This window comes from Tursiops truncatus, chromosome 7 (assembly GCF_011762595.2).
Source record: "Tursiops truncatus isolate mTurTru1 chromosome 7, mTurTru1.mat.Y, whole genome shotgun sequence".
Lineage (NCBI taxonomy): Eukaryota > Metazoa > Chordata > Mammalia > Artiodactyla > Delphinidae > Tursiops > Tursiops truncatus.
In genome coordinates this window covers 12,961,003-12,982,105 of record NC_047040.1, presented here as the reverse complement: position 1 = coordinate 12,982,105, position 21,103 = coordinate 12,961,003, and the positions used below count along the sequence as shown (strand labels likewise).

Sequence of the window (21,103 nt, the reverse complement as noted above, 5' to 3'; positions counted from 1 at the left end):
TAGGAGGTGGGTCAAAAAGGATCATGCTGTGATTTATATCATAGAGTGCTCTGCCTATGTTTTCCTCTAAGAGTTTTATAGTTTCCGGCCTTACATTTAGGTCTTTAATCCATTTTGAGCTTATTTTTGTGTATGGTGTTAGGGAGTGATCTAATCTCATACTTTTACATGTAGCTGTCCAGTTTTCCCAGCACCACTTATTGAAGAGGCTGTCCTTTCTCCACTGTACATTCCTGCCTCCTTTATCAAAGATAAGGTGATCATATGCACGTGAGTTTATCTCTGGGCTTTCTATGCTGTTCCATTGAACTATCTTTCTGGTTTTGTGCCAGTACCATACTGTCTTGATTACTGTAGCTTTGTAGTATAGTCTGAAGTCAGGGAGCCTGATTCCTCCAGCTCCATTTTTCGTTCTCAAGATTGCTTTGGCTATTCAGGGTCTTTTCTGTTTCCATACAAACTGTGAAATTTTTTGTTCTAGTTCTGTGAAAAATACCAGTGGTAGTTTGATAGGGATTGCATTGAATCTGTAGATTGCTTTGGGTAGTAGAGTCATTTTCACAATGTTGATTCTTCCAATCCAAGAACATGGTATATCTCTCCATCTATTTGTATCATCTTTAATTTCTTTCATCAGTGTCTTATAATTTTCTGCATACAGGTCTTTTGTCTCCTTAGGTAGATTTATTCCTAGATATTTTATTCTTTTTGCTGCAATGGTAAATGGGAGTGTTTTCTTGATTTCACTTTCAGATTTTTCATCGTTAGTGTATAGGAATGCCAGAGATTTCTGTGCATTAATTTTGTATCCTGCTACTTTACCAAATTCATTGATTAGCTCTAGTAGTTTTCTGGTAGCATCTTTAGGATTCTCTATGTATAGTATCATGTCATCTGCAAACAGTGACAGCTTTACTTCTTCTTTTCTGATTTGGATTCCATTTATTTCCTTTTCTTCTCTGATTGCTGTGGCTAAAACTTCCAAAACTAAGTTGAATAAGAGTGGTGAGAGTGGGCAACCTTGTCTTGTTCCTGATCCTAGCGGAAATGCTTTCAGTTTTTCACCATTGAGGACAATGTTGGATGTGGGTTTGTCATATATGGCCTTTACTATGTTGAGGAAAGTTCCCTCTATGCCTACTTTCTGCAGGGTTTTTATCATAAATTGGTGTTGAATTTTGTCGAAAGCTTTCTCTGCATCTATTGAGATGATCATATGGTTTTGCTCCTTCAATTTGTTAATATGGTTTATCACATTGATTGTTTTGCATATATTGAAGAATCCTTGCATTCCTGGAATAAACCCCACTTGATCATGGTGTATGATCCTTTTAATGTGCTGTTGGATTCAGTTTGCTAGTATTTTGTTGAGGATTTTTGCATCTATGTTCATCAGTGATATTGGCCTGTAGTTTTCTTTCTTTGTGACATCCTTGTCTGGTTTTGGTATCAAGGTGCTGGTGTCCTCGTAGAATGAGTTTGGGAGTGTGCCTCCCTCTGCTATATTTTGGAAGAGTTTGAGAAGGATAGGTGTTAGCTCTTCTCTAAATGTTTGATAGAATTCGCCTGTGAAGCCATCTGGTCCTGGGCTTTTGTTTGTTGGAAGATTTTTAATCACAGTTTCAATTTCAGTGCTTGTGATTGGTCTGTTCATATTTTCTATTTCTTCCTGATTCAGTCTTGGCAGGTTGCTCATTTCTAAGAATTTGTCCATTTCTTCCAGGTTGTCCATTTTATTGGCATAGAGTTGCTTGTAGTAATCTCTCATGGTCTTTTGTATTTCTGCAGTGTCCGTTGTTACTTCTTTTTCATTTCTCATTCTATTGATTTGAGTCTTCTCCCTTTTTTTCTTGATGAATCAGGCTAATGGTTTATCAATTTTGTTTATCTTCTCAAAGAACCAGCTTTTAGTTTTATTGATCTTTTCTATCGTTTCCTTCATTTCTTTTTCATTTATTTCTGATCTGATTTTTATGATTTCTTTCCTTCTGCTAACTTTGGCGTTTTTTGTTCTTCTTTCACTAATTGCTTTAGGTGCAAGGTTAGGTTGTTTATTCGAGATGTTTCCTATTTCTTAAGGTAGGATTGTATTGCTATAAACTTCCCTGTTAGAACTGTTTTGCTGCATCCCATAGATTTTGCGTTATCATGTCTCCATTGTCATTTGTTTCTAGGTATTTTTTAATTTCCTCTTTGATTTTTTCAGTGATCACTTCGTTATTGAGTAGTGTATTGTTTAGCCTCCATGTGTTTGTATTTTTTACAGATCTTTTCCTGTAATTGATATCTAGTCTCATAGCGTTGTGATCGGAAAAGATACTTGAAACAATTTCAATTTTCTTAAATTTACCAAGGCTTGACTTGTGACCCAAGATATGATCTATCCTGGAGAATATTCCATGAGCACTTGAGAAAAATGTGTATTCTGTTATTTTTGGATGGAATGTCCTATAAATATCAGTTAAGTCCATCTTGTTTAATGTATCATTTAAAGCTTGTGTTTCCTTATTTATTTTCATTTTGGATGATCTGTCCATTGTCACCCCATTGGTGAAAGTGGGGTGTTAAAGTCCCCTACTATGAATGTGTTACTGTTGATTTCCCCTGTTATGGCTGTTAGTATTTGCCTTATGTATTGAGGTGCTCCTATGTTGGGTGCATAAATATTTACAATTGTTATATCTTCTTCTTGGATTGATCCCTTGATCATTATGTAGTGTCCTTCTTTGTCTCTTCTAATAGTCTTTATTTTAAAGTCTATTTTGTCTGATATGAGAATTGCTACTCCAGCTTTCTTTTGGTTTCCATTTGCATGAAATATCTTTTTCCATCCCCTTACTTTCAGTCTGTATGTGTCTCTAGGTCTGAAGTGGGTCTCTTGTAGACAGCAAATATATGGGTCTTGTTTTTGTATCCATTCAGCCAATCTGTGTCTTTTGGTGGGAGCATTTAGTCCATTTACATTTAAGGTAATTATCAATATGTATGTTCCTATTCCCATTTTCTTAATTGTTTTGGGTTCGTTATTGTAGGTCTTTTCCTTCTCTTGTGCTTCTTGCCTCGATAGGTTCCTTTAGCAGTTGTTGTAAAGCTGGTTTGGTGGTGCTGAAGTCTCTCAGCTTTTGCTTGTCTGTAAATGTTTTAATTTCTCCATCAAATCTGAATGAAATCCTTGCTGGGTAGAGTAATCTTCATTGCCAGTTTTCCTCCTTCATCACTTTAAATATGTCCTGCCAGTCCCTTCTGGCTTGCAGAGTTTCTGCTGAAAGATCAGCTGTTAACCTTATGGGGATTCCCTTGTGTGTTATTTGTTGTTTTTCCCTTGCTGCTTTTAATATGTTTTCTTTGTATTTAATTTTTGACAGTTTGATTAATATGTGTGTTGGCATATTTCTCCTTGGATTTATCCTGTATGGGACTTTCTGTGCTTCCTGGACTTGATTAAATATTTCCTTTCCCATATTAGGGAAGTTTTCAACTATAATCTCTTCAAATATCTTCTCAGTCCCTTTCTTTTTCTCTTCTTCTTCTGGAACCCCTATAATTCGAATGTTGGTGTGTTTAATGTTGTCCCAGAGGTCTCTGAGACTGTCCTCAGTTCTTTTCATTCTTTTTTCTTTATTCTGCTCTGCAGTAGTTATTTCCACTACTTTATCTTCCAGGTCACTTATCCATTCTTCTGCCTCAGTTATTCTGCTATTGATCCCATCTAGAGTATTTTTCATTTCATTTATTGTGTTGTTCATCGTTGTTTGTTTCATCTTTAGTTCTTCTAGGTCCTTGTTAAATGTTTCTTGCATTTTGTCCATTCTATTTCCAAGATTTTGCATCATCTTTACTATCATTATTCTGAATTCTTTTTCAGGTAGACTGCCCATTTCCTCTTCATTTGTTAGGTCTGGTGGGTTTTTATCTTGCTCCTTCATCTGCTGTGTGTTTTTCTGTCTTCTCATTTTGCTTATTTTAGTGTGTTTGGGGTCTCCTTTTTGCAGGCTGCAGGCTCGTAGTTCCTATTGTTTTTGGTGTCTGTCCCCAGTGGCTAAGGTTGGTTCAGTGGGTTGTGTAGGCTTCCTGGTGGAGGGGCCTAGTGCCTGTGTTCTGGTGAATGAGGCTGGATCTTGTCTTTCTGGTTGGAGGTCCACGTCTGTTGGTGGGTTTTGGGGTGTCTGTGGACTTATTATGATTTTAGGCAGCCTCTCTGCTAATGGGTGGGGTTGTGTTCCTGTCTTGCTAGTTGTTTGGCATAGGATGTCCAGCACTGTAGCTTGCTGGTCATTGAGTGAAGCTGGGTGCTGGTGTTGAGATGGAGATCTCTGGGAGATTTTCGCCGTTTGATATTATGTGGAGCTGGGAGGTCTCTTGTGGACCAGTGTCCTGAAGTTGGCTCTCCCACCTCAGAGGCACAGCACTGACTCCTGGCTGCAGCACCAAGAGCCTTTCACCCACATGGCTCAGAATAAAAGGGAGAAATAGTAGAGAGAAAGAATTAGTAGAAGTAGAAAGAAAGAAAGAAAGGAGGGAGGGAGGGAGGGAGGAAGGAAGGAAGGAAGGAAGGAAGAAGGGAAGGAAGGAAAGAAAGAAGATAAAGTAAAATAAAATAAAGTAAGATAAAATATAATAAAGTTATTAAAATAAAAAAATAATTATTAAGAAAAAAATTTAAAAAAAAACACAAAAAATAAAAACGGACGGATAGAACCGGAGGACAAATGGTGGAAGCAAAGCTATACAGAATAAATCTTCCTCTCAAAGTCCACGTCCTCAAGTTGGGATGATTCGTTGTCTATTCATGTATTCCACAGACATCAAGTTGATTGTGGAGCTTTAATCTGCTGCTTCTGAGGCTGCAGGGAGAGATTTCCCTTTCTCTTCTTTGTTCTCACAGCTCCCAGGGGCTCAGCTTTGGATTTGGCCCCGCCTTTGCGTGTAGGTCGGCGGAGGGCGTCTGTTCTTCGCTCAGGCAGGACGGGTTTAAAGGAGCCGCTGATTCGGGGGCTCCGGCTCACTCAGGCCGGAGGGAGGGAGGGGCACGGAGTGCGGGGCGGGCCTGCGGCGGCAGAGGCCGGCGTGACGTTGCACGAGCCTGAGGCGCGCCGTGCGTTCTTCCGGGGGCGTTGTCCCTGGATCCCGAGACCCTGGCAGTGGTGGGCTGCCCAGGCTCCCAGGAAGCGGGGTATGGATAGTAACCTGTGCTCGCACACAGGCTTCTTGGTGGCGGCAGCAGCAGCCTTAGCGTCCATGCCCGTCTCTGGGGTTCACGCTTTTAGCCGCGGCTCACGGCCCGTCTCTGGAGCTCCTTTAAGCAGCGCTCTTAATCCCCTCTCCTCGCGCACCAGGAAACAAAGAGGGCAGAAAAAGTCTCTGGCCTCTTCGGCAGGTCCAGACTTTTCCCCGGACTCCCTCCCGGCTAGCCGTGGCGCACTAACCCCTGCAGGCTGTGTTCACGCCGCCAACCCCAGCCCCCTCCCTGCGCTCCGACCGAAGCCCGAGCCTCAGCTCCCAGCCCCGCCCGCCCCGGCGGGTGAGCAGACAAGCCTCTCGGCCTGGTGAGTGCCGGTCGGCCCTGATCCTCTGTGCGGGATTCTCTCCGCTTTGCCCTCCGCACCCCTGTTGCTGTGCTCTCCTCCGTGGCTGCGAAGCTTCCCCCTCCGCCACCCACTGTCTCCGCCCGCGAAGGGGCTCCTAGTGTGTGAAAACCTTTCATCCTTCACAGCTTCTTCCCACTGGTGCAGGTCCCGTCTCTATTCTTTTGTCTCTGTTTTTTCTTTTGCCCTAGGTACGTGGGGAGTTTCTTGCCTTTTGGGAGGTCTGAGGTCTTCTGCCAGCGTTCAGTAGGTGTTCTGTAGGAGTTGTTCCACGTGTAGATGTATTTCTGGTGTGTCTGTGGGGAGGAAGGTGATCTCCGCGTCTTACTCTTCCGCCATCTTCCCGGAAGCCTCCCGACTGTAATTTCTAATGAGACATTTTCTCCAAGTAGATCCCGCCATAATCATTGGAGTTTGGGGCTGACAAGATGTTAAGAGAATAAGCAGCACCTTGCTTTTATCCACATCTTTGATGAAGGTAAAATGTGTTCTCATCCCACAGGAAGTGTTCCTTTTCACATGAAATCCTCCAGGATGATGAGTTCTAATCCTGAGGAAGACCCTCTGGACACATTTCTCCAGTATATTGAGGATATGGGGATGAAGGCCTACGACGGATTGGTTATTCAGAATGCATCGGACATTGCGCGAGAAAATGATCGCTTGAGAAATGAAACAAACCTGGCCTACTTGAAGGAAAAGAATGAAAAACGCCGAAGACAAGAAGAAGCAATAAAACGGTAGGTATAAATGAAAGTGTTCTGAGTTTTGCACACCTCAGGGTATCTGTGAGTTCTGCAGAGGCCGTGATGCTGTCACCTGGTCAAGAAGGGGTTTGTCAAAGTTAGACTTGAGGAGACAAAGTAGAAGTGTCTTCTCAACTGTGATGAAAACACAACGCAGACAGGACACTTGCCTTAGTTAACAAGTTGTTTACTTTTGTGTCGTGAGTATGGAGAGGCAGATGGGGTGGGGAAAGAATTCAGTTTCCTCTAAATAAAAGTTCATACTGAACAATCTCTCGATAAAAGATTAAGGGAACACACACTTTAATATTTAATGAAAATCTCTATATTTAATGGTCTTTGTATCATCCTTATAAGAGAGTTCACCATCTTCCTAGATTATGAAAAGACTTGTCAGTAATTATAATTATGTGAGTTTCTGAAGTAGAATACTCAGTGTGTGCCCTCTGTGTAGAATTCTGTGGCTATTACATCTCTTGTCTGGTACTGAGTGCCCCAGGTTTGTTCAAATGAAATGACTTTTATGCTGCAAAACCTACCTGCTACAAGCAAATGAGCCCCGATTGCAGCCTCCAAATGGAGACTAAGTTCCCTAGCGTGCTGAGACCAAAGTAAGGATACACATCTTTTGATTTTTCCAAAAAATGTTACAATATTTTCTGAGTGTATGTGTTGCGGGGTTACAGGTAGAGATATGTGTTTGATGGAGTCCTATTTCTTCAATGGAGTCCATTTACTAAGTGCAAAGAGACAGAATTTAGGAAATGAATCCATCAATTGCCTGGATAACTGAATGGTAATAATAAGCTATTTTGATAGCCAGTTGGTGGATTTTTCATCTAATCTGGAAGTAATCCTTTTGCTTACTCTCTGTGAACATTATGATATGAAGGAAAAGAACATATTCTTTTAAGGTAAACTATTGATTCTTATAAAGACGCTAGGTAAGGATGCACTATTCCAATCATTTAATGGCAAACAACTCTGTACGGGAGGGTGGGAAGGAAGAGAGAGAGAAAGAGGGCGAGAGATTTGGAAATTCTGTACAAGATTAGTTGAAAGAGTGTCATCTTTTTTCTCTGGACTATTCAAATGGAAATCTATTCTATTACCAGGTATACAAAGATTTGTAAAATGGCATGCTTGATAAACGTATTCATAATTGCAGATGTTATTCTGAGATATCTTATTTTTTATTTCTATCTAATTTTAGTTGGTACCACAGGTTCCTTTCTAGGATGCACTAAGTGCCCTTTCTTAGAACAACATTTTTTTTTTTTCTGCTCAGTACCTCTGATGAACTTTTTTTTTTAAACCAAGATGTATTTTTTTATACATTTATTTATTTTATTTATTTATTTTTGGCTGCATTGGGTCTTTGGGCAAGCGGGCTACTCTTTGTTGTGGTGCCCACGGGCTTCTCATTGCTGTGGCTTCTCTCGTTGTGGAGCTCTGGCTCTAGAGCATAGGCTCAGTAGTTGTGGCATGTGGGCTTAGTTGCTCCGAGGCATTTGGGATCTTCCCAGACCAGGGGTCGAACCCGTGTCCTCTGCACTGGCAGGCAGATTCTTAACCACTGTACCACCAGGGAAACCCTGAACTTCTATATGTATGTAAACATTTTAATTTACTTTTGTGAGTCTAAGGTTTCAGAAACTCAGAACAAAAAAGGTTATCCTACGTGATTTCTAAAATAACTTCATCTCTAAAATCTAAAGTTTCCCAATCTTGCCATTAAACATAATTCCCTCTTTTCTCTAAGCATAGAGACAAAATTATTTGCTGAATAGTTCTATTAGATTGTACAGAGCACCCCAGGGTGCTTATCACTGTATTATTAGCTTCTGTGTTTCATCAACAACCTCATAAAATTTCTATCTAAAGATCCATAGATATTAAGAAAGTAAAAATGACACATTTTAAGTGGCCAAGTGTTCAAAGGGGCATTACCAACAATTCCAAGGAGTCAAAAGTCCAGGGGACAAGGGGCTAGAATTTAGGTAGGTGGAGACACAGCAAAACCCTGTCATTGCATGGTAAATGAGGTCCAGGAAATTCAGTTAAGTAAACTTTGTGTTAGTTCCTGCTACATTAACAAAGCAATATTTTCTAGAATTATATTACAAGCCATAAACATAAAGATAGTTCAGATCACACGTTGAATTGAAAAAGTCCCAAACGATCTGGACAATTTTGCTTCCACATCACACTGTCAACGCAATATAAAACTGTAGTCTAGCCCTGCTTAAGAACAGAGTAAGGGCAAGAGAAGTCACCCACCCTGTGTGTGTGTGTTGGGGGGAGGTGTATGTTTAATCAATGTCGATGTCTTGTTTGAAACAGTTCTTCTGAGTATGAGTGTTCTTTCTTGTATCAAATAAGTAAAGATTCAAAGAGGGGAGAAAAAAAGGTACTTGTCAGTTTTATTTTTTAATAAGTGTATTTATTTATTGGCTGTGTTGAGTCTTCGTTGCTGCATGCTGGCTTTCCCTAGTTGCAGAGAGCGGGGGCCACTCTTTGTCGTGGTGCGCGGGTTTCTCATTGTGGTGAGCACGGGCCCCAGGTGCGCGGGCCTCAGCAGTTGTGGCACACAGGCTCAGTAGTTGTGGCTCCGGGCTCTAGAGCACAGGCTCAGTAGTTACGGTGCACGGGCCTAGTTGCTCCGTGGCATGTGGGATGTGGGATCTTCCTGGACCAGGGCTCGAACCCATGTCCCTTGCATTGGCAGGCAGATTCTTAACCATTGTGCCACCAGGGAAATCCCTGCTTGTCAGTTTTAAATTAGCAGTTTATCTTTCTATAATCAGATTAGGAGGCAAATGAAGAACCCACTGGTAGCAGGAAGAAACAAGAGCCTTCTAGGATCTGGCATTTGAGGAGATAGATGTTCAGTTACTGTGCACTTTCATTGTTTCCATGGCAGGACATAAGCCAGAGATGTGGGAGTAGGTATGCCTGAAGCCGGCTTACTCTCAAGGTTCCATAGCAGTGTTGCTTGTAAGGCTGTTGTTGCCACAGTAGTTGGTGTTCCCCACAGGAGAGTTATAAGTGTGTGTACTTTATGTCACGGTGACCTAGTGACGGTGGCATTTTAGATGATGAGGCTATTCGGGATTTGTCAGTAGATGTGGGTAGAGTTGAAGAATAAACCAATGTCCCAGGCATGGGGACACCAACTAGAGGTCAACAGACTGCCAGGTCATAGTAAAGTGAGCTGATGTTCAAGTTGAATTCTGACCCCACCCATGAAATAAGGGGTCAGGCATAGAGGCTTTAATCCTGGAAGCAAGAAATGATGCTGAACCCGTGAGCTAGATAGGGCATCTCTCACCTGAGGTCAAGGTGATTAGAGACAATGAGCAAACCATGCACACAATATGTGACGTGGTTGATGATGTTCAAGTTACAATGTAAGTTTCATGAGCAGAATGACTATTGGTATATACAGTTCTTAGAACAGGATCTGAAGCCAACTTATTGTTCAATAAACAACTTGCTGTTAAGTATATTCATTCATTGGTGAAATATTTATTGAAACCTTACTAAGTGCCAGGAAATGTTCTAGACCTTTATGAGACAGCAATGAACAGAACAAAGTTCCTGGTTATAAAAGAATTATATTCTGAGAGGCGGGTGAAAGAGAGGCAACATGAAAGAAATAAGTATAAATAAATATATATGATAGGTGGTAATAAATGTTTACACTGTAAAATAAAGCAGGGTGAGGGCAATAAGAATAGAGGCCAGGGAAGACCTCTGAAATCCAACAACAGCTGAGCAGAGACATTAGACATTGGGAGCCTGTTGCCAGAGACAGGAGCCACATGGCTGTCTGGGGAAGAGAATTCTCGACAGAAGAAACAGCAAGTTTGATGTGTTCCAAGAAGGGAAGGTGTCGTGTGGTGACCAAGCAAAGATGGAAGGGGTCTAAGTTCGACTGGTAGTGGGGCCACCAGGTAATGTAGAGCATTATAAGTTCATGTTTTTTCTAAAAGAAAAAAGAAATTCATTGAAGATTTCTTGAGCAGAGGTATGGCATACCCTAAACTGCCCTTTTTTAACAAGGATTACTCTGGTTTTTATGTGTTGAACAGATGGACAGGGCATAGTTGGATGCAGGGAATTCAGAGAGAAAGCTTTTGCAGTAATTCAAGTGAGAGATGATGGTAGTTTGGACCAGGGTGGTACTAGTAAATGTGGCATAAAACGCTCAAATTTGGGGCACCAGTGAAAGTTTCTAATTGATGAGACATAGAAGTTGAATAAGAGAAAGGAATTGAAGATGGCTCTCAAGTTTGTCTCGTTGCTGTTCTGGTTCTGTTGTTGTTATGTTATGTTTCGTTTTTCCTGAAACAACTAGAAGAATGCTGTATCCACTTAATGAAATGGTAAAGACTAAAACAGGAGTAAATTTAGTTTAAATGGTGGGGGAATGGGAGTTCAGCTTTCATAAGCCAGTGCTGGGAGCTCTTTTAGATATTCAAGTGGAGAATTCTGGATAGGCAGTTGGATCCAGGGCTCATGGTGGAGATCAAACCTGGAGGTTTTAATATGAGAGTCATAGATTTTTTACAGTCATGAGCCTGGTTAAGGATCCCTAGGACCTAAAATTAGATAGAGAGGATAAAAGCACACAGGACTGTTCCTTGGGACACCTAACTGTTTACATGACAGGAACAGTAGAAGAATCCAGTAAGAACAGCTAGTGGGATAAGAGAAGAATCTCCAAGGCGGGTGTTGCCTCAGAGTGAAATGACAAAAGTGATTAAAGAAGAGAGATTTTACTGGTAGATCAAATATATTGAATCCTGAGGATTGAATAATGCCTTTTACTACATTGGTGTTGTTGACAAGAACAGTTTTGGTGGAGGTCTGGGGACAAAACGCAGTGGAGTCATGTTCACAAGAGGATGCGAAAAGAGGAATTGAAACAAGGAAGAGAGGAATAGAGAACTATTTTAGGAACTTTCGAGGTTAAACAAAATTCACAAATATGGAGAGCAGTTGAAGGGGGAAGAGAGGTCTATAGTGTTCTGTTTTACTGGTTTTTCCCTTTAAGCAGAGCGAAAACTAGCTTATCTGAAATGCTGATATGAAAGATTACAGTAGAAAGGGAAATGTTAATGACTTAAGAGAGGGAAGGAAAAATTACTGTGATTATGTCCTTGAGTAGGTGGGAAGGGATGGGATCTCAAGTATTTCAGATAGGAGTGTTCAGCCACGATGTACAGGTGACTGAGCGATGAATGAACGGATGACTAATTCTGTATGACGGTCCCAAACCTGGCTCCTCAAACACCATTTTATTATTGTGCCATAGGTATCACACACGCTCGGAACTGAAAGACGTAGTATGTATCTTGCTATCAGTAACTCCTCCCCACTCTTTCCTACACTCTTTCCCCCAAATGTTTTCTGGAATCCTAATTTAAAGTGCAAATATCTTTGGAAGAGAAAAAATACTAGTAAAATCTCCTAAATTTTGAGACTTCTCAGATGACTTTCTTTTTTGTTTATTTTTTGTTGAGGTTGTTGTTGTTTTTTATTGAAGTATAGTTGATTTACAATGTTTCAGGTGGATAGCAAAGTGAATATATATATATATATATATAATTTTTCAGATTCTTTTCCTTTATACATTATTACAAAATACTGAATATAGTTCTCTGTGCTCTACAGTAGGTCCTTGTTGTTTATCTATTTTATATATCGTAGTGTGTATCTGTTAATCCCGAATTCCTAATTTATCCCTCCCCTCCTTTCCCCTTTAGCAACTATAAGTTTGTTTTCAGTCTGTGAGTCTCTTTCTGTTTTGTAAATAAGTTCATTTGTATCATTCTTTTTTTAGATTCCACATATAAGTGATATCATAGGATATTTACGTCACTTAGTATTATGATCCATCCATGTTGTCCAGATGACTTTCTTTTACAAAAGCAGGGCCCATGCACAGTGTGAGGACATACATAGAAGTCTCTGGATGTTGTCTTGGGAAGAGTTGGAGAGGGAAAACATGAAAGGAGCCAAAAGTGTCATGATTGGGCAGCAGGAGGAGACTAAAGTCCTCCCTGACTTGGGGTGGGGCTGTAGCTGCAGATAGCTCAAGTTATTCCATCTCAGTACCCGCTGAAATGTTCAAATTTAATTTTTATTTTGTTCATATGGTGACCAGTCTTCTGGGATTCTGACAATTTAAAAATATAATAAATCTTAAATATTATATAGAATATTCTCACAGTACATTTTTAGAATTGCTTCAACAATGTTCCTAATAGGAAGTGTATTTTTAAAATTTTTGAAAATTCCCTAGCAAGATTCTGGTCACACAGGAATTCTGAGTTCCAGAGATGGCGACCAAAGCAGAATACCCACATCTAAATTTCACACATAATTTAATACTTTTAACGTGCAATTTATGTCAAGTTGTAGAGAAAATTCAACATGACATTAACGAGCACAGTCTAATCAATTAAAATTCTTTAACACGTCTGCCGAATGCCTTCTTTAATATATACTATGATTTAATATATAGGATATAAATGCTGAGAAATCTAAAGATGGAGCATGTTTGACCTTGAAAAGGCATTGATGATAATTCTCTGTGAAATATGCCAGTTGCAATTTCAGAAATGTGCAGACTGCCAGGGATTGCTTAAAAAATGGAAATAGGATTTCATATGATTGACCTTCTAGATCACATGTGTGCTAAAATGCCTTTTGTGTTGAAGCTGGGAAGCTTAAAACACTGAGCTCTTAGAAAAGGAATACCCTCATCACATTCTCAGTGTTCTAAGTCACTTACGCTTTCTGAGCCCAATTCCTTATTTTTAAACTAACTTGAGTCCTTTGTCACTACTAACTTTCTTGTACCTTCACTTCCATTTCTCAAATGGGATTTTACTGAAAAGTCTTATTGGGTGAAACATTTCAGATACATAAAAAGTGATACTGTTCATTAGTACTTTTCTTAACAGCTCCAAATAACATTTGGTGAGAAAGAAAGAGACAGATAGACTCAAAGGCGAAAAGTTAATGGAGAATGAAAAAAATATTTCAGTAGCTCATCATTTCTGCTATTTTAAATTCTAATGGTTTTCTGCAGGCACTGTTAAATGAGATTTTATTTTTTATTAAAAAGCCTATTAGAAAACAAACATGCAAAACCTACAGTTTCAAACGAGTGAGATCACTTGAGATGGGTTACAAAACCCTAGTTTGTCATGTGTGTGGGTGAAGAGGGATGTTTAAGACAGAGATGCTAGGTATATTGAACCATTGACACACATAGGCACTAGCCATTAAGAAGGAGGCAACTGACCAATGAGAACAGTCTGGTTACAAACAACCTGTAAGGCAGTACCTGTGTGTACCTGTGAACATATGTCTGCTTTGAGGAGTCACTCTTTACAGGAAACATCTTGTTCAGGACATCCAGTAAGAATATTCACTGAGGAAGAGGGGCAATAAAAGATCGTCTGGTATACCAAACGATGCATGCTTAGGTTTGAGGCTTCCTTCCCTTCATGTGAATTTTTCTATCTGGATTCTGGAGCTAGTCCCTGCATTGTCTCATTTTACTATTAGCCACAGTATTTTGAAAACAATATAGGACATATCCCTTAAATAAAAAGCAACAAGAAAATGTGCTCCCAGTGCATGCCTTTCTGAGTATTTTTTCTGTTGTAGAAAGGGGTTGAATTTTTTTTTTTCTAATAAAACAAATGCTACATTAGTGAAATTCTCCCAAACATTGCAAGTCCGCAAGACAGCTCTGGACTTTAGCAAAGTGGTTCTGACACAAAGGACTACTTAAGCTGATTAGGAATGTCTCTATTCCCTGTGGATGCCCTCAAGGGATCTATATGAGGTTATATTTCCTGTTTAAAAGTGACAGTCAGAAATGGAATTAGATTAGTTACAGCTCCTTTAAAAAAATACATGCATTTGTATATTAGGATATATACTTGGAACTTATTTAAATTTGAAGGTTTCAGTATCTCTGTTAGTCAAAGAGAAACAAAGCACCAGGAAAGTTCATCCTTTAGACGATACAGAAAAAAAAAGTAAAAATTAAAAAAAAATTGCTTTCCCTTTACTAAAGCGTTGTTACTTAAAAAAAGCAAACGATTCTGATACCAAAGTTTAGAATTGGTTAATATTTTAAATGATTACCCAAAGACATAATTACATTGAGAGCTCTTACTAGAGAAATGTTAACAGTTACATAAATCCTATTTAGATAGTTATGGCTTCTGGAATCATACTCATGATTTGTGACAGACTTTATGGAAATAGGGAGCATTTACTGAAGTACATTTTAGCGAGCGATATATCCATTCAGTGCAACATGAATAGCTACTTTGGTCACGAATAGGTAATCTCACTGGGTTTGATTTAATTGCAGGTATGTAGAAAAATGAAATGCTCTATTTGTGTATGAAAATGGATGTTCATTTTGTTCAGGTGAAGTGAGGACCGTTAAATGAAACAGGGTTCAGAAACTTTCAGAAATACTCTACAGCTAGCTTAGAATATTTAGAAATACTCTACAGCCAGCTCTATCTCCTATGCTTAAAGCATAGGGAGCAAACCCCCAAAGCCCTCAGCCATACTCCTATCTAGAATGAAACCCAAATCTGCAGCGTGTCAGGGTCTTGCTGGAATGAATCAGCTGATCTGATCTGATGTGAATTTCTGACCTAATTTTGCTGTAGGACGCAGGGCTCAGGCAGAGGAAACAAGGTTAATGTGTTGATAAGGGGGTGAGATTAAACAGCAGAGAGTATCTTAATAACCCTCTCTAATTTCAGCTTCCTCTTGTGTTTGTGATTAATTCCAATCACTTTTCTATTAATCATTTCAGAGGACCACAAGATGCTTTGCTTATTTTTTTGTTGTTGCTAAAATTGTGCATCCAGGTTTCTTTTTTCAAAGCTGAATAAGATATCCAGACATTGGAGTAATTTTCACTAGAATACCAAATGCATGGGGAGATTTTTATTCATAGGACCGTACGATTAGAGGAGAGAATTCAGTAATTTGCCTTGTTCATCCCTCACTGCTCTATGTTGAGCCAGAAGCCAAGTCTACAAGGCTGATCCTAAATGAATTGATTTATTTAAAATGTTCTATTTTTTTTAGCGCTGGAGGAGAAAGTTAATATTAATGAGCGTATATCTAATGATACCACTTATGCTCATTAATATTAACTTTCCGCACTTAGCCTAAGGACACCACATTTGTCCATTTTGGCTGTTGTGCCAGTTCACTTTATAAGTCAAAATGGTGTCTGTCCTGCTGGGCTCCTGTTTTCAGTAAGGGTCGCCACCATCTTAAGAGGATTTATACAAACATCAGCATTCCTCTGTTTGCAATTCACATTACATCTGTATTTGTAATAGATGAGATTTTAGGTTTTTCACTCCATCACCTGCCAAGGCAATTGGAGGTCACGTTGAGAGGGACCTTTAATGGCTCGTGTTAAGGTAAGCCTTTATTCTTCTCACATACCTTTCTGAGAGCTATTTGTACTTCTGGTTGTTTCAACTTTAATTACATCTGGGACCTAGCACTCACTGTACGTTTTAAGAAGTTCAGTGTCTATTCTGTATCTGAAATAAATAGACAGATGTTGGCAAGAGGAGGGGCTTTTTAGAACACAATCCCACGTGAGACTGTCAGTCAGCCTGAGAATTAAGCTCTTCTTACGCTGAGGAAATCACAGCAAGAGTGAACCTTCCAAACAGCCAAACCTGTGGCGACCTGAATCACTGAAAAGAAACCCATTGGAAAATTTAAGGTACCCTTTCTTTCAGAAGTAGTGTTAAATATTTAGAGATGGTTATAGATTAATGAGGCAATAGTTTTTAGTCTAGGGCTGTTTCTTTATACTCTTCAGCCTATCAGAGGATATTCTCAATCTTTAAGTAAGCATGGTCTTTGGAAAAGGTTTAAAAACCCAGATAAGGAAAATAAATTATTATTGAGCAAGGGTATGAGTCAGGGGATTTTTTTTTTAGCTACTAAAAATGCGATATAGCTTAGAGAACATGTCTAATGTAACAAATGATATGGCTAGAGCAGAGGCTGAGCATGTTAATAAAATAGCTTGAAGGCTTCTGTCCAACTTTGACATAGCCTGAAGAAAACATCTTCATTATAAATGTATGGATCACCTTGAAATTAGCTTTAATCATGAATTGATAGACGGAAAATCAAGCCCCTCTCCCAAAACGAATCTCTGCTTGAAACACATGCCTCTAGAGTTCTTCTCAATAACATTCATATTTGGAAATAGAGGACAGAATATTCATGTCCATGCTAGAATATGAATATAACTAGCCTGCCAGGAAGCAGAGGGAGAAAAAATTTTTTTACAGAAAAGCACTTTCATTAAGATGTACAAGGAAGCTGTTTTAAAAATAAAAATACCAGCCTTTAAAATCCACTATTTTAATTAGTAAATTGCATTTTAGTCTTTGATTTGGGACTAAGTATACCATTCAGCATATCCTGATGTTTGAATAAGAAATGAAGTGGTTCAGCAGTGAAGAAGAGCTTCACCAAGAAGACTTGTTAATTTTCTGTTAGGGTGATGTTTGTACGTGTTGCGTGGATATTTTGTTTCTATATAAAGTTTTTCATTAAGCATTTATTGAACATCTATTATAGGTCAGGCACAGTTCTAGGTGCTTGGGATAAAGCAGTGAACAAAACAGTAAAATAAATAAATAAATAAACAATAAAAGCTTGCCCTCATGGGATTTACAATCTGGTGTGGGTGGGGTGAGGAAGACAGACAATAAACAGAGTAAAGAGCAAGTTAAAATGCAACACGTTCTATGAAGAAAACGAAATCAGGGCGTAGAGGTCAGGGGTTCGGAAAGAGTGCAAAGGTATACGGGTAGGTCAGGAAAAGACTCACTACGGATGTCACATTTGAGAAAGGGCCTGAAGTAAGTGAGGGGAGAAGCCGTGTGCATCTCCGGGGTGGATTTCTAGGAAGAAGGAACATGCAGAGAAGAGGTCCTAGAGGGGAGCATTCCTGACGTGTTGGGAGGAGCTATAAGGAGGTCAGAGTGGCTGGAGGGCAGCAAGCATGGGGTCAGAAGGTCAGGTCAGAAGTAACGGGGCCACGGGCCACGAGGTCACGGTCAAGATTTTGGCTTCCACTCATTTGAGACGAGATGAGAATTTTTTGTAGGCTTTTGGGAGAAAGAATGCCATAATCTGACTCCTCTAATACAAAGGAGGATCATTCTGGCTGCTATGTGGGGCAGAAGCAGGAGCATCAGTTGGGAGCCTGTAAAAACCATCACGAGAAGGACAGATGGTGGCATATGGACCAGAGCGGCAGCGCTGGACAGGGGGAGAAGTGGTGGAATTGGAGGTGCATTTTGAAGGTAGAGTTGATGGGATTTGGTGACAGATTGGATGTGGGGTGTGAGAGCAAGATAAAAGATGACATTCCCATTAGCTGGGATGGTGAAGACAGCAGAAAAAGGGGTTTTGGTGAGAAAAGTTTGGGGCATATTGAGATGTCTTTTAGGCTTTTAATGATTTGTCGGTATCTGTAAGAATTTCGTGTTTCATTTTTGATACTTTGTGGGTATGAAATTGAAGAATTGTATAGAAATTTGGAATACTTTTTTTTAGGGTGTACAGTATAATTTATTCGATCCTTTCCACATGATAGAACTTTAGGTTGTTAATGTTTTTTTTTTTTTTTACTATTCCAGATAATGCTATAAAAACATTCTTTTCAAACTGTCTTTTGCACATTTAGAAGTATTTTCGTAGGCTAGTACCTTAGAAATATAACTGCTAGATCACAGGGTTGGAGCTAAATTGCCCTCCTGGCATGCAGGACAGACATACAAAATTCAAAGTTGTACACACACATATTTAAGTTTGAGGAAAGATGATTTTTAACGTTTATTCAGCAAAGGGCAAGCATGTAGTTTAACCAGAGCACATGAACAGTTGCCTGGAGGTCTCTGCCTTTGTGCGGAGTTAGTGGAGTTAAGTGATCTTGATTCTAAGAACTATGTGATCCGTGCTCTCAGATGCTTTCCATTTGGGGCAGAGATAACCATCCTAGTCCTATAATCTAAGAAGTAAGATGAAAGGTAGATGTAGGCGTGCAGAATACTTGACATTTTTAAAAAGGAAAAGTGCTCTAACAATGGGTAGATTCAATTATTAGTATTGGTCATGTTCATTTATGGCCCTTTTGGCAGGATGGAGACAAAAATGTAGATGTAGATAATTAGTTTGTCAATTTATGCACATTGGACAGTTTTCCTGTCCTGGGGTATTTTACTAAACCTGTGGATTACCACCCTATTGTAAGATGGAAATTTAGAGTAACAGTGTGTGTGTGGGTATAGGAGGGGATAACTGAGTAGTGGGAAAATCCCAGTCCCTGCACAGAAGGTGGCATTGGTTTATTCCACTTCTTAGCTTTAGTGAGACCCATAAAGGGGTCCTTAATTCTTAAAGTGAAGTTTACTCGTTTGTTAATTAGAAATAATAATATTCTTTTTGTTGTATTGTTAAGAGAAATAAAGATACGACACACGTAGAACAACCAGTGGAGTAGCCACCATATCATGGTAGCTGCCATTATTGTTGGTATTATTATTATTATCATCATTACTATCATTGCTTTTACCGTCATCATTATTACCTTCATCTTCATCACGTAATGTAGCTACGTTAGTAATGACATATGGCACCATGTCCAAAAAAATCTACCTCCATTTAGGTAGAAAGCACCACAAGGAAAGAAATTGGATTGTTTGCTTCAAGTGATTGCAAATGACACATACACCCAGACTCCAAGTGTGAATTTCTTACTTTATCATTTTGTTTCATCTTCTCCATGTACACATATTTTTGTTCTTTCTCCTAAAACAGGTAAAATTATATGAGGACTGAAAGAATTTTGGCACGTGAATAGACTCAAAAGGATGCACTAATTGGTAGTTTTAGTCTTAATTATTAAACCGGCTTCCAAGAGCAGAGAAATTGCTTCTTGCGCATAGTAGGTTTTGAAACATTTGTCATATCAAATTGTATCAAACTCATTCAGTGCACTGATGATCTGTTTCCCAAAGGAATACTAAATAAGCTAGCATAGCATGTGATATTTTAAATGTAATTCACTAATGAATTTCCAGATATTTACAGGGAACTACTACCCTGAAAGTTTCCCCTCTTGGCAATGAGCTGCTAAATTTTTTACCCTTTTCATGGAAATACATACTTTCTGTGAAGAAACTGCTGTAACATTTAGGCTAAAGCTGAACAGAGAAAGAAATAATGACTCATGAAGATAACATAACTACTTTATATCTACAAGAGCTACAGTCTAAAATGAGTTTTTAAATACTCTGTGATTTGATTTCTTTTCTGGAGAGCAACATATTTTCAACATGGCAGTGTAAATGCTACTAAAAGATTTCAGCTTCATATTATTTTGAGGCTTCCATGGGGAGGCTAACCACACGAAAGCATCCACCTGCCCTTCACACCAGGAAAGAGATCTTCTTTCCTTTAAACCACTTGATGCAGTAATTATAACACTGACCTATCCAGCTGTTTTTCAAAGGGAACCAGAATTGCATGGAGACACTCAACTCTTTAAGAATTTTCCTAGAGGGATTCTTAACCTCCTAGGATGCTTCTATTCAGATTGTCACATATAACTTAAAATTTTTTTTGAAATGTTCCAATGCCTATTACAATACACAATTGAAATAGTATTTGTTTTGGAGATAAATGACAAAACAGGACTAGAAATCATTTGTCGAGCAAGTGATTCTGTAGATCATTTTTAAGGAAACGTTATTCTTTCAGCAGCTGGAATTCTATTTTGTTTTGGGGAGAGATGGCATTTTGTGATTTACAGAAAAAAACAAACAGTAATGGAGAAATTTTTTATAAAGACAATGGAGAAATAACTATAGCAATGAGAGTACACATAGACTCTTCTCTCAAGAGAAGGGGGGTGACTTCTTTTTTTATCCTCCTCCCATACTAAGTATGAAATTATATTGTAGGGAATGTTTGATCAGAGTGAGACTAGAATCTGAAATAATTTACCCTTATGTTACTTTTAAAGTGTTTCAGAAAAAACTCATTATAATTGATGTAAATTATTCCCTTCTGCCTTGTGACCTCTGGATAATGAAGCAAAAGGTTAAGAGGTGGGTAGTTTATGACTTTTCTCTGGATTTTTACTGAGCTCTTTTTGAAAGCCCCAAACCTCAGCCACTCCCAACTCTCAGCAGATCAATACAAATAACATATCTTATTTAGAAAGAAATCTCATGTGCTTTACAGCTCCTGTTATAGACACATTCATTTCTAGAAATCAGTTTTTTCAAATGCCAAATTTTATTCTCAGATTATGTCTTCTTTTCCATATAATTTTACTTTTATTTCTTCTTAATATCTTTATAGGATTTTAATTCCTTTCCTTGGTCCCTGTGTTTCATAATACACTTCAATTCCAATCTGAGGGGTGTGTGTGTGTGTGTGTGTGTGCGCGCTTTGTTCAATTTGTGCACAATTATTTTAAAAAGCATAGGTATTTCAAATAAAATAGACGAGAGAAACACGTTTTCAAAACATGGTACATGGTTCAACAGATTAAATGGAATAAAGAGCGATGGGGGAGGGGGACAGAAAATGACTGCCCAGTAAAAGGCTTTTTAGCAAATCATACTGAATCTCATTAATAAAGAATACGTCCACTAGAGCCGTACA

General features: G+C 39.0%; 1 protein-coding gene across 1 annotated transcript in view; it reads left to right on the top strand.

Moving 5' to 3' along the window:
• Positions 1-6,104: 6,104 nt before the first annotated feature.
• Positions 6,105-21,103, top strand: part of NYAP2 (neuronal tyrosine-phosphorylated phosphoinositide-3-kinase adaptor 2) — a 251,838-nt gene continuing 236,839 nt past the window's right edge. Inside the window, exon 1 of the mRNA XM_033859646.1 lies at positions 6,105-6,325. Within this exon, the coding sequence (XP_033715537.1) occupies positions 6,105-6,325 (221 nt within the window). The remainder of the gene's footprint in view (positions 6,326-21,103) is intronic.